Consider the following 15006-nt stretch of genomic DNA (forward strand, 5'->3'; position numbering starts at 1 on the left):
TCCTTGTGTGAATCTAGTAATGTGTGAATCTAGTAAAGTACTGTTAATTAAGACTGTATACCTGCTTCTCGCCTCGTCTGTCTGCACTTGGGTCCAGAACCTACCTCTCCTGGACAGCACGGCCCCGTATCTACACGGCCCCATGACTCCCAATCCTGACAGACTCACTGTTGCCAGCATTCTCGACAAGGAGAGAACAGCTGTCAGTGTGCCGGGGGACCTTGATGTGTGGATCCCGAGTGGTAATTCCACCCAAGTTAAGGGATAGAGTGCTCAATGAGCTTCATGAGGGTCATCTGGGAGGGGTAAAAATGAAAAGCCTAGCCAGGGCTTATGTGTGGTGGCCGGGAATCGATAAACAAATCGAGGACCTGACCAAGAGCTGCTCAGGATGCCAGAAAGTCCAAAATGCACCACCACAGGCCCCTCTACACCCATGGGAGTGGCCCTCATCTCCATGGCAACGGGTGCATATTGATTTTGCTGGTCCATTCATGGACTCAATGTTTTTAATAGCCATGGATGCGCACTCGAAATGGCCTGAGGTCATCAAAATGTCCTCCACCACCATGGAGAAAACGATTGCAGTCCTACGGACCATTTTTGCCAGGAATGGCTTGCCAGAACAGATTTGCTCTGACTACGGACCACAGTTTGTGTCCGAAGAGTTCCAGAGGTTCTTGAAAAAGAATGGGGTAAGGCATTACACATCCGCCCTGTATCATCCAGCCACAAATGGATTGGCTGAGAGGTTCGTACAAACCTTTAAGAAGGCAATAAAGGCTATGTACAATGGCAACATTCCACTGCAGCACAAGGTGGACAATTTCCTGTTCGCCTACCGGAATGCGACACATGCAGTCACCAACCAGGCCCCAGCCATGATGTTCTTTAACCGAAGGTTAAGATCTCGCCTGGATTTGCTGAGACCAAACACACGAAGAGATGTTGAGAGTAAGCAATTCCAGCACATCCATGAGAAGCCAACAAGGAGCTTCAATGTAGGGCAACCAGTCTTGGCCCGCGACTACCGAACAGAAAAATGGCAGCCAGGGCCCACTAATGTACACGGCAGGGCCCACTAATGTACACTGTGGACGTTGGGGAGAGCATCGTGAGACGCCATGCTGACCAGATCCTAGAGTCACAGGAACAAGTCAACCCCATGCCTCGCCCATACGTACCTGGTGATGAACCCGACGTACAGGTCGCATCTACCCCAGAAACAGTAGCATCGGAAGCTGATGAACCAACCAACGACAGGGGGCCAGAATCGCCTCCGCATCAAGAGCAAGACACTCGGGAAAGGTGCTATCCAGAAAGGATCAGGAAGCCTCCCCAAAGACTGAATATATAAATAGACTATTTTCAGCTAATGTTGCATGTTAAAAGTGTTAATTGTAATTAGTTTGATATTTAATTGTTAAATGAGTGTTATGGTACTGTTAATCTAAAAGGGGAGGAATTGTAATGTATATACCTTTAAGGGGGGAACTATCTTTTACAGCTCATGTATACTGCAGTACCGGCAGTGACCACACCTGTATATAGCACTGAGTAGTAATCTGTACAGATCAGTTCCAGTGTGAGCCACGTTGAGTAAACACCTGTTGTACCGTTCTCCTGCAGTCTGTGTCTTATTATACACGGACACAACAAGGGTCCGGAATACTCCCCCAGAATTCTGCAACTCCTCACCAAAGAGTGTACAGGATTGAGTTTGTGAGTTTGATACAGAAGTACTCTGAGACAGTTCTAAAAATATATAGTTTTATTAAAGAACTGACATGTAGTTAACAGCTGGTGAATTCAGTCGCAACATTAACAGTTCAAAAACAAATAGCTTACAATTCTTATTCTCAGAGATCCTTATTCTTAAATCTTAACTTTGTTACATTTTTACATTTCTATGTCTTATTTCTAATCCAGGATATCCACCAAAATCAAATAAAAGTACCTTTTTGATCCCCGAGACTCAAAGAGTTAAAAACTTACAGAGCCTGCCTCTGAAGAGTGAGAGAATCGCTTTGCCCCTTTTAGCGACTTCTGGCTTCCTATCTGAAAGTTCCATATTTTATACCCTTTCTCAGTGGTATATCCTTTGAAGTTTTCTGCTGATGTAAGCTAATTATCTCTAGTCATATTTCTGTTGACTTCTTTCTACTCTTACTGTCAATTCAGCTGTTAGCTTGCAGAATTCTGTCTGCTATGTAGGTGTTCAAAGCTTATCATAAAAAACGGCTATAACAGATGTATTTATTTGATTTTATTCTTACGAAGTTCTCTATTCAATTCTTAAATCACCTCAGCTGGTTATAAGCAGACGTCGTGTCTCCTAACTTTTCCAAGTTCAATACAAAAACCACGTGATTGCTTGGATAATCTATTGATATCATATTTACAAAGTCTTCTGTTGGTATCTTTTACAACATGTAAATTAAAAACACTTCAACTAGGGTGTTCTATGCATTTCTTAGCTACTTCAATTGGTTGTATTAAGAATTATATCTCCTGTCTTTCATTTGATGTCATATTTATCAAAGGCACATGGTTTTTTAATGTTCTGTGATTCTGTTCGAAGTTTTAGTTTGTAACACTTTAAACTGGGTATAACTATTGTGTTTTTTCCAAACTGCAGACTTCTTGGAAACTCCAACCCTTTGCTTCAATAGGGCCATTGTCTCAGTTTCAACAACCAATTCCCATTTCAAAAGCTTGTATGGTGTTTACAGCTTTGTGTTAACGACCCATCTTATCTCAAAAGCCTGTATTCTGTTTACAGCCTGTGTCATTGAGGCTTTTAGATTTTTAAACCCAGTTTTCATGTTTTAATAAAGTCAGAATTCCGTTCATAGGATGGTGTATCTCTTGGAATATGGCTATTTCCTTTACAGGGTAGGGAAGGCGCAGTGAGGGGCATCTGATGAGAGGCACAGCAGGATGAAGGTGAGTGTAGCTTTGTACTAACGTTTCGTGATCTAATGAGACGACACAAAGCTGGGTGGGCATGTGTGCTGTGAAGAAGATGCAGAGAAACTCCAGTATGATTTGGACAGGTTGGGTGATTGGGCAGATGCAGTATAATGTGGATAAATGCGAGGTTATCCAGTCTGGTGGCAAAAACAGGAAGGCAGATTATTATCTGAACGGCAATAGATTGGGAAAAGGGGAAGTGCAACGAGACCTGGGTGCCCTTGTGCACCAGTCGCTGAAGGTAAGCATGCAGGTGCAGCAGGTGGTTAAGAAGGCAAATGGTATGCTGGCCTTCATAGCGAGAGGATTCGAGTACAGGAGCAAGAATGTCTTGCTGCAGTTGTACAGGGCCTTGGTGAGACCACACCTTGTGTATTGTGTGCAGTTTTGGTCGCCTTATCTGAGGAAGGATGTTCTTGCCATGGAGGGAGTGCAGCGAAGATTCACCAGACTGATACCTGGGATGGCAGGAATGACATATGAAGAGAGATTTGGTCGATTGGGCTTATATTCGCTAGAGTTTAGAATAATGAGAGGGGATCTCATTGAAACTTATAAATTTCTAACAGGACTAGACAGACTAGATGCAGGAAGGATGTTCCTGATGGCGGGTGAGTCCAGAACCAGGGGTCACAGTCTAAGGATAAGGGGTAAGCCATTTAGGACAGAGATGAGGAGGAATTTCTTCACCCAGAGAGTGGTGAAACTGTGGAATTCTCTACCACAGAAGGCAGTTGAGGCCAATTCATTACATATATTCAAGAAGGAGTTAGATATATTTCTTAAGGCTAAAGGGATCAAGGGATATGGGGAGAAAGCAGGGACAGAGTACTGAACTTGGATGATCAGCCATGATCTCATTAAATGGCGGAGCAGGCTCGAGGGTCCGAATGGCCTACTCCTGCTCCTATCTTCTATGTTTTTATGTTTCTATGTTTGCGCCATTGCACCCAGGTTCTCCTGATGACATCCCTGCTTGTGCCCTCCTGTGCAATGTCCAACCAGGCTGTCTTCTGGGGAGGTGTCTTCTGCCCATCGGAAGGGAAGGGAACCTCCCTGCATGCTCTGACTCTCTCCAGAAGCATATGGAAGGAGTCATGGGAGAACCTGGGTGCAGCCGTGCACCTCTGTGCAGTCATTGTCGGTGATTGCAGCACTTCAATTCTGTAGAACACTGACAGCACAAATGTCAAAATAAAGTTGGCCATGGTCTCTTTAAGGAAACCGGCTGATGACGCATCATGAAATGACGTCACCAGACCTGCTTCCTCTAATTGGACCGACAAACGCGCTGGGTGGGCTTAACAAGCCCTATCAACGGAAAGTCATTTTGGACAGCGGGATGGAGCCAGCAGCGGGGTCGGGACCCGCCACCAACATCGCCCGCCCTGGACCCACCAAAGTGAGCAAAATCCCGTCCTTAGACTCTGACAGTGGATCAACAATCATTGCTGCCCTCCAGAAATTCATTCATTAAAAATAATGCCCTTGCCATCCATGACCTTATTGTTAATAATTGCATTGACATCTTGGCTTTAACTGAAATTTGGTTCAAGGTGGCAACATCTTGCCCCTTACCGAAGCCTCTCTGTCTAGCTATACTTTCCACCATGTGCCCCGCCTGCCATGGTGGCAGTGTGGTCCTAATCAATAAATCATTCTTTGGTCTCTACACTATTCTGGTACCTTCTCCTCCCTTGAGCACCTCACCATGTTTCACCTCTTTTGTTTCTCCTTTAAAATCAACTCCCCCAAGCCTCACCCAGAATTTCTCACCAAGCTATCCTCCCTCCTTTGTTGAGCATGAGAGCAAGTGAGAGTGGGTTAGTGGATGGAGGGTTAGGGTGAGCTGAGTGACAACAGAACAAGGGAAGGGGGGGATAAAGGGGTTGAGTAGGTAGTTCAAAGGGAGGAGGTAGGGATAACGATAGGAGTGTTGATGTGGTAGACAGGGGAATGAGTAGGGGGAAGGTGAAGGGGTTGGGGACATAATAGGAGCAAGGTAAAGGGGAGGAATTGATGGGAAGGGAGCTGCTATGGCCCATATCCTCCCTGAAAACCCCCAGCCAGCAGTCGTTGGTGGCTCCTTTCCCTGCCACACCATACCAGACTATAAACCCACCACTTCTTGGCCGAAAGGAAAATTTTTTAAAAAGTGAGAAAATCAAAAGAGTTCAGGGTAGTAAAGTAGAAGAGACAGAGAACCAGAGGAGGAGAGACAGAGAGAGAAAATGAACAACACAGACAGCAGTCAGGTAAGAGGGATATTCTCCGACTTACCTTGTGCAACGCCATAGCATATCAACTAGTCAGATATTTAAAATCTTATGTCTGCACACATATTTCCGACCAATTTTTTCCATTATAAATTTCTCTATCCACAATTATAATGGAAACTGCCTACGCCTACTTCTCAGGGTATAAATAAACTCATACCTGCTCCGTTCTTCTCCCTTCCTCCCCTCCTCCTCGTACTGCTTCCCACTCCTCCCCTTTCTCCTCACTCCCTTCCACTCCCTCTTCCCTCTTCTTCCCCTCTGTCCTCTCCCCTATACTTACAAAGGTACTTACAAAGGTATGAAGGCAGACTTTGTTAAAGTGGACTGGGAAAATATATCACAGGGAAATATATATTCCAATGAGAAAGAAAGACTAAGAGAAGGATGAACCATCCATGGCTAACTAAGAAAGTAAAGGATGGTATCAAATTGAAAACAAAAGCATACAATGTTGCGAAGAATAGTGAAAGGCCAGAGGATTGGGAAATTTTTAAAAAGCAGCAAAGGACGACTAAAAAAATGATAAAGAGAGAGAAGATAGCTTATGAGAAGCTAGCAAGAAATATAAAAACAGACAGTAAGAGCTTCTACAGATATATAAAAAGGAAGAGAATAGCTAAAGTAAACGTTGGTCCCCTAGAGGATGAGTCTGGGGAATTAATAATGGGAAACAGGGAAATGGCGGAGACCTTGAACAAATATTTTGTATCGGTCTTCACGGTAGAAGACACTAAAAGCATCCCAATAATGGATAAGCAAGGGGCTATTGGGGTGGGGGGGAACTTAAAACAATCACTATCACTAGAGAGAAAGTACTAGGCAAACTAATGGGACTAAATTAGGTGGACAAGTCCCGTCGACCCGATGGCGTGCATCCTAGAATCTTAAAAGAGTTGGCTACAGAGATGATGGATGCACTGGTTGTAATCTACCAAAATTCCCTGGATTCTGGAGCGATCCCAGCGGACTGGAAAACCGCAAATGTAACGGCCCTATTTAAGAAAGGAGGGAGACAGAAAGCAGGCAACTATCGACCAGTTAACCTAACATCTGTCATTGGGAAAATGCTGGAGTCCATCATTAAGGAAGTGATAGCAGGACATTTAGAAAATCATAATATAGTCAAGCAGAGTCAGCATGGTTTTGTGAGAGGGAAATCATGTTTGACAAATTTGCTGGAGTTCTTTGAGGATGTAACGAGCAGCGTGGATAAAGGGGAACCAGTAGATGTCGTGTATTTGGATTTCCAGAAGACTTTTGATAAGGTGCCACATAAAAGGTTACTACACAAGATAAGAGCTCACGGGGTTGAGGGTAATATATTAGCATGGATAGAGGATTGGCTAACTAAAAGAAAACAGAGAGTCAGGATAAATGGGTCATTTTCAGGTTGGCAAACTAAATAGTGGGGTGCCGCAGGGATCGGTGCTGGGGCCTCAACTATTTACAATCTATATTAATGACTTGGATGAAGGGACTGAGCGTAATGTAGCCAAATTTGCTGATGATACAAAGATAGGTGGGAAAGCAAATTGTGTGGAGGACGCAAAGAATCGCCAAAGGGATATAGATAGGCTAAGTAAGTGGGCAAAAATCTGGCAGATGGAGTTTAATGTGGGAAAATGCGAGGTTATCCACTTTGGTAAGAAAAATAAAAAAACAAATTTTTATTTAAATAGGGAGAGATTACAAAATGCTGAGGTACAGAGGGATCTGGGGGTCCTTGTACATGAATCACAAAAAGTTAGCATGCAGGTACAGCAGGTAATTAGGAAGGCAAATGGAGTGTTGGCCTTTATTGCAAAGGGAATGGAATGTAAAAGTAGGGAAGTCCTGTTACAACTGTACAGGGCGTTGGTGAGACCACACCTGGAGTACTGCGTACAGTTTTGGTCTCCTTATTTAAGGAAGGATATACTTGCATTGGAGGCAGTTCAGAGAAGGTTCACTAGGTTGATTCCGGAGATGAAGGGGTTGTCTTATGAAGAAAGGTTGAGCAGGTTGGGCCTATACTCATTGGAGTTTAGAAGAATGAGAGGGGATCTTATTGAAACATATAAGATTCTGAAGGGATTTGACAAGGTAGATGCAGAGCAGATGTTTCCCCTCGTGGGGGAATCTAGAACTAGGGGGCATAATTTCAGAATACGGGGGCACCCTTTTAAATCGGAGATGAGGAGGAATTTCTTCTCTCAGAGGGTCGTGAATCTTTGGAATTCTCTTCTCCAGAGAGTTGTGGAGGCTGAGTCATTGAATATATTTCAGGTGGAGATAGATTTTTGAACGATAAGGGAGTAAAGGGTTATGGGGAGTGGGCATGGAAGTGGAGTTGAGGCCAAGATCAGATCAGCCATGATCTTATTGAATGGTGGAGCAGGCTCAAAGGGCCAAATGAGCTATTCCTGCTCCTACGTCTTATGTTCTTATATTCTTACCTCCACCCTCTCCGTCTTCCTCTACTACTCCCTTGCACTGCTTTTCCCCTACTCCCACCTCTAACCCTGCTCTATCTACCCCTTTGGCCTCCCCTGCCTCTAATCCTCCTTTACCTTCCCCCTTTCAACCTCTAACCCCACTCTACCTGTCCCCCTCTCCACTCACTCTGCTGCACCTACCCTGGCCTCTTCTGCCGTTCAGTGTTGCAGCCCTGCATTAGCCCACCGTTTAAGTCCACTGAAGACAGCACTTTGTCTTACTGGAAGGTGGACAGTACCTTCTGGAACTGTGCCCCAGCAAAGAGCAAGCACCTTTCGGCAAAGGGGATGAGTGGAACAAAGCAAATCGGCAAGAAAGAAAAGATCTTTAAATTTCCATGCTATGATCAGTACCATTTTCTTCACTTTCCCACTGATAGATTTTTCTAATGTCCAAATATGTTGCATCTTTTCATTCTTCATCAGATGAAAGGACTTATTTGGAAGCTTATGTAATTCTTTTGGTTTGTTCCCCACTTTTTACTGGAGGATCAGTCTGGCTAATTGCTCAAATTTTTAAGTAGCACTGGCTCTTGAAGTTGATCTTCTGTGGTACAAACATGACCATGTGTAAGTGATACTGAAGACTTATTTTGTTTCCTGACCAGCCTTTTAAATTGATTTCCGATCCTAAACCTACTCGTCTATAAAAATATCATTGTAAATAAAATCTTACAGCACCAATTAATAAAATATAACATGTTTCTAACATTTGTGAGTTAATTTGTTACTAAAATAAAAACAGAAAATGTTGGAAATACTCAGCAGGTCAGGCAGCATCTGTGGAGAGAGAAAAACAGAGTTAACTTTTCAGGTTGATGACCTTTCATCAGAACTGGAAAAAGTTAGAGATATAACAGGTTTTAACAAAGTACAGAGGCAGGGAAAGCGGGGAGGGGAGGACAGAACAAAAGGGTGGAAGGCAGGAGAGATTAAATGACAAAAGGGATTGTGCAAGGCAAAAGGAGATGGTAATGGGACAAGTAAAGAAACAAAAGATGGGCCTAGAGGACGTGTAAATCATCTTTTGTGTCTTTAATTGTATATTTGTTACTAATCCATTCAAAGGACCTGCAACAAAACTATGCACTAAGGAAGTTTTGCATTGCAGCAAATTATATAATTGTAGATTGAATTCTGTTGCATATTAAATTATAACACTGTAGATAAAATTTTAACTGTGTAAATCTCAAAGAAGCACATTTGTGAATTGCATATAGTAACCATTACTCAATAACATACAGAAAATATTTAATAGTACTGTATAGATGAACTGTTGTTTACTTATTTGTATTTTTAAAAATAGGTTTCAGCACCAAGCTTTTGTGGAACTGAAGATTTTAGATATTCTGAATAAGAAGGACAAAGATGGCAGTAACAATGTTATTCATATGAAAGAATATTTTTATTTCCGAAACCATCTGTGCATTTCCTTTGAACTTTTAGGGTAAGCTACAGCTCACTTTGTCACTGCAATCAGTCTCCAGTACAGCAAATGACCTAACTAAATGAGTTCAAAAGATAAGCTATCAAATGAAACAGGCTGATACAAACACCTTACTCATTCAGTTTCTATTGGTACAGTAATGGAATGCCTTTGTTAATGCCTCAGTTAGCCAGGTGTCTGTATCACTGCTATTATCTCAGCCCAAGGCTTTCATTACAAACTGAATTATTACTCTCAACGTATCTTTGGTATCAGTGTCTTCAGATTTCAACTCTTTAAGAGTTAAACTTGGTGAGATGGCAATGAAATGGTGCAAATTTAGGAGACTCTCAAAAATAATTAAAGGAAAAGTAAGAATACAAATATTTGCATGGTTAAACTGTGGAATCTCTGCCATAAAGCAATGTTCAAGCAAAGTCCATAGTTCTTTTAAAAGGGAATAAGATAGTTGCTTGAAAAAGAGGCACATGAGCAGCACCTATACCAACTAGCAGGGATAGGATCATTTGCATGTCTGCATGGGCCATCGGTACCTGCAAGGGCACTTAAACTGAGCCTGTTCCAAGCCACCTTCTGGGTTGATAAAAAAAGAAATGAAAGAAGCCTTAAATTCCCAGTAGAACCATTTTGCCTTACAGATTTGAAGCCTCAGCAGAACTCACACCAGCTCTCAGCCTGGGACCTCCCACACACCATATACTGTATTGGAGATTGTATCTAAACGTCACAATTGACTTGGCTCCAATTGCTACTTCTGGTAAAATAGTCCATATCCGAAAAATCTTTCCCATGAAAAAAATCATTCTAACCTCTTCCTTTATGTGTCTAGTGCAAATCTTAAGGTTCTGTAAAATATAACACTTCACATTTATTGATATTGAAGTGTATTGGGGGAGAAATTATTCCTCGTTGCACCTGTTTTCAGTGTAAAGTAGATCCACCCCTGCCGAGGCTGGCAGCCCTCCCGTGTCCAAATTAAGGTAAGTAAAGATGGTGGCGGGAACACCTCACAGGAGTTATTAATATACATATTTGTGTTCTCTGATGCTTTGAGGTCTGTTTGCAATTCCCAGACAGTATGGCATCTCTGAAGTGCACTCTTCTGTCCAAAGATATTCAAATTTCTGTTTTAACATTGCAATAAGAAGCCATAAGGAAGAAATAAAACAGGGTCACATTGGAAATGGGAGGAGATTAGTTAAACATGCTAACAACTGGTCTAATAGGGCATTAAAAGACTCAACTTTCATCGATCCTCAAATGTTGCATAGTTCTGCGTGAGTTTCATGATTGGCCTGTAACAAGGCCTTAGCATCAATAATCGGCATTTTAAGTACATTTTCAGTCAAATTCATTCATCTATTTTGGAGGAATCTTCACAGACACATTAAACACGGATACTTGTGATCATTTTCTTTCCACACTCTGACACTTTTTACCAAATCCACTTTTTTCAATAAATTGGTTAAATAAAGGAATTTTGCCTCCAAAATGGTCATTTTCAGACAGCAGTTTAGAGGTTTTAGCAGACATTTAAGTTTATCTCACTTTGCCCTCTACTGGTTGTATTATGCATTTAATGACTAATATAAACCATAGTCCATGAACAGGACACAATTCATTAGGACAGGAAAGCGTCAGTGCTGTAGTGTTTGGCAATGATAACCCATTCTCTATAATATAAATACAAGATAAACAGTGTAGCGACCCCCACTGGACCTTAAACCGAGACAGTCTAATGATTATGTGTCTATCACAGAAACAAAGTAAATGGAACATTACGAACATTGTGCCCAATGAGTTTAATATTTGTACAAGTTTCAGTGTACAAATAAGGCAAATGTGATCTATCTGCTTCACACCAAATCTGCTATTATGTAAACCAATTTCCTAAAATTTAATTCTACCAAAACTGTTATAAATCAAATGTATGAATAGCATTCCTACCATATAACTACTATATATATATATAATATTTACTATGAGTGTCAGCCATAGTTCAGTGAGTAGCACTCTCGGCTGTGAATCAGATGGTTGTGGGTTCAAGTTCCCACTCCAGACACTTGAGCACAAAAATTTAGGCTGATACTCCAGTGCAGTACTGAGGGAGTGTTGCACTGTTGGAGGTGCCGTCTTTCGGATGAGACGTTAAACTGAGGCCCCGTCTGCTCTCTCAGTGGATGTAAAAGATCCCATGGCACTATTTCGAAGAAGTGCGGGGGAGTTATCCCTGGTGTCCTGGCCAATATTTATCCCTCAATCAACATCACTGAAAAAACAGATTACAGCCTGTATCAGGTCATTATCACATTGCTGTTTGTGGGAGCTTGCTGTGTGCAAATTGGCTGCTGCGTTTCCTACATTACAACAGTTCAAAAGTATTTCATTGGCTGTAAAGTGCTTTGGGACGTCCTGAGGTTGTGAAAGGTGCTACATAAATGCAAGTCTTTCTTTATATAACGACTGAAATCATGCAGTACTAACCAATCTTTAATTAACTACGAGACATGGGCCTGGATTTTACAGAGCCTGTGACCACGTACGCACAACGTATGCGGCCGTAAGTGCCCTGCAAGTTCCGGGTTTCGGCATGCGCTGCGCATCAGCTTGACAGATCATCCGCATCCGCAGGAAATGGACATTCGCTGGTGGAGAGTTGGGCTATTTCCCCAACTACTGCCCAGCGAATGCCCACGAAACCCTTACGCATCGTAAAAGCAGGTGCAGGGCCTTCTTTTGCCATTGTAAGGGTGAAAATAAATATTAAAATTAATTTTTAAAAATCATTTAAACATTCTAAAACCTTTAAAATTAATTAAATTCTTGTTTTAAATGTTTAATTAAATTGTATTTTAATTAATTAAAAAAATGTGGTGATTTATTTTTATTTAGGTTGTATGAAAATGTGTTTATTATGTAATTCCTATTATGCTTATGGGGATTCCGTACGTAAATGGTAAGTTTAACGGTAAATGTGAGAATGTGCACTCTGTTGCATTTGCTGACTAATATGATGTATAAAGACAGTCCCAGGAGAGTGGTGAAAGCCAAAGCATTAGATTATGGGAACTCTGAATGACACAAAAGGGAAAAGAATCATATCGCAGCTGTCTCAAGCCTGGCAGCACGTGCTCTCTTTGCAGTAAGATCTCCATAATGCAGTAAGATCTCCATAATTCATCTTATCTTTCAGCAGTTACACTACTGAAATTAAATAGCACTGCCTTGTCATTGGGCTACATGATTTATGTCACTAATTTTTGAAATTTTTGATCCCTAAAGGTTATTTGAAAACATTCCCACAGAAAATGACATTCAACACTAGTTCAGAAATACACGTACAAACTTTTTTTTGTTGGGTCATTTTCATTTGGCAGACTATGTACTGCAAATTATGTCCTAATTTTTAAAAAACAAGTAAAAGATACTGATCCAAAGCTTATTTTATTTGTAACTTTCTTTTTAAAATGATGAAACAATAGGGTCAGTTTTCCAATTATGTGCTCTTGGAGCAGAGTCTCACCCACTAGGAGTACCTATTGGGAAATCACACATGTGCAGCCCACGGACATAACATCATGGTTGTGTGTACCCAGTTTCTCAACATGTGCTCCTGGGAAGCGAGGCTCTGTGCTGGGAACACACATTTGGAAAATGTACTCTATTGTTTCAAAATGTGTCAAGTTTGGGAACGGTAGCAAAGTGGTACGTCACTGGGCTAGTAATCCCCTGGACTAATGATCCTGAGACGTGAGTTCAAATCCCACCACGGCAGCTGGGGAATTTAAATTCAGTTAATTAAATAAATCTAGAATAATTACTAGTATCATTAATAGTGACCATGAAACTATCGGATTGTTGTAAAAACCCATCTGGTTCACTAATGTCTGTACTGGCCGTGCTAGACGTGCTCCTATCTAGTTATCTAGCAAGTTAAACACTCTATTCAAAATAATTCTTCGTGAAGCCGTTTGCTGTTTGAAGCCTTTACTTGAACAATTTTGTGAAACTGTAAACAAAGATAAAGTATGTTTTGTACATAACTGAGTACTATACGTTCAATATTACATAAGATATAAACATATTTACAACAGTAGCATAGACTAATTGTATAACTAACTAACATTTGGACTCACTTCTATAACTATCAGATATTAACCTTTTATAAACATAGTGTTATCAAAATACTACTCTGACAACGTTGCTATTATGCTAACAAGCAAAGATACTCACAGATATTGCGCTTGGCCTAACATATGAAATCAGATTACATTGGATTGTGAAACCCTTATGGAATCCTCCATTACTGCCAGGTTCTTCCTGGAATTCTACTTCCTGTGATTCTACTTCCTGTGTTACACAGGAAGAAAGGTACGAAGGTCAAATGACCTCTCACAGGAAGAAAGGAACAAAGGTCAAATGACCTCACACAGGAAGAAAGGACCAAAGGTCAAATTACCTCACACAGGAAAAAAGGTAGAAAGGTCAGATGACCTTTCCAGCATACAAACTGCTAACACAATAACCACCACCAAAGGGTGCTATCTGCATATAAAATGTTCACTGCATGTAAAAAGTCCATTGGTCCAGAACAATGTCCTTTAGGGAAGGAAATCTGCCGTCCTTACCCGGTCTGGCCTATATGTGACTCTAAACCCACAGCAACGTGGTTGACTCTTAACTGCCCTCTGAAATGGCCTAGCAAGCCACCCAGTTGTAACAAACCGCTATGAAAAACAATAAAAAGAATGAAACCGGACGGACCACCCGGCATTGGCACCGGCTATGGACATGGCGATGGCAAACCCAGCCCAGTCAACCCTACAAAGTCCTCCTCACTAACATCTGGGGACTTGTGCCAAAATTGGGAGAGCTGTCCCACAGACTAGTCAAGCAACAGCCTGACATAGTCATACTCACAGAATCATACCTTTCAGCTAATGTCCCAAACTCCTCCATCACCATCCCTGGGTATGTCCTGTCCCACTGGCAGGACAGACCCACCAGGACTGGCGGCACAATGGAATACAGTCTGGTAGGAGTGGCCCTGGGAGTCCTCAACATTGACTCCGGACCCCATGAAGTCTCATGGCTTCAGGTCAAGCATGGGCAAGGAAACCTCCTGCTGATTACCACCTACCGCCCTCCCTCAGCTGATGAATCAGTGCTCCTCCATGTTGAACACCACTTGGAAGAAGCACTGAGAGTAGTAAGAGCACAGAATGTACTCTAGGTGGGGGACTTCAATGTCCATCACCAAGAGTGGCTCGGTAGCACCACTACTGACCGAGCTGGCTGAGTCCTGAAGGACATAACTGCCAGTCTGGGCCTGCGACAGGTGGTGAGAGAACCAACACAAGGGATAAACCTACTTCACCTTGTCCTCACCAATCTACCTGTCGCAGATGCATCTGTCCATGACAGTATTGGTAGCAGTGACCACCGCACAGTCATTGTGGAGACGAAGTCCCGTCTTCACACTGAGGACACCGTCCATCGTATTGTGTGGTACTACCACCGTGCTAAATGGGATAGATTCAGAACAGATCTAGCAGCTCAAAACTGGGTATCCATGAGGCGCTGTGGGCCATCAGCAGCAGCAGAATTGTATTCCACCACAATCTGTAACCTCATGGCCCAACATATCCCTCACTCTACCATTACCATCAAGCTAGGGGACCAACCCTGGTTCAATAAGGAGTGTAGAAGAGCAAGCCAGGAGCAGCACCAAGCCTACCTAAAAATGAGGTGCCAACCTGGGGAAGCTGCAACACAGGACTACATGCATGCTATAGACAGGGCTAAGCGATCCCACAATCAACGGATCAGATCA

General features: G+C 42.2%; 1 protein-coding gene across 1 annotated transcript in view; it reads left to right on the forward strand.

The window, feature by feature from the left end:
- Positions 1–15006, forward strand: part of dyrk4 (dual-specificity tyrosine-(Y)-phosphorylation regulated kinase 4) — a 190957-nt gene that overhangs the window by 91283 nt on the left and 84668 nt on the right. The window contains exon 7 of the mRNA XM_086010256.1: positions 9033–9173. Within this exon, the coding sequence (XP_085866382.1) occupies positions 9033–9173 (141 nt within the window). The remainder of the gene's footprint in view (positions 1–9032; positions 9174–15006) is intronic.

Source organism: Somniosus microcephalus, chromosome 17 (assembly GCF_052327205.1).
Source record: "Somniosus microcephalus isolate GS21.2 chromosome 17, FLI_Smic_1.0, whole genome shotgun sequence".
Taxonomy (NCBI): Eukaryota; Metazoa; Chordata; class Chondrichthyes; order Squaliformes; family Somniosidae; genus Somniosus; species Somniosus microcephalus.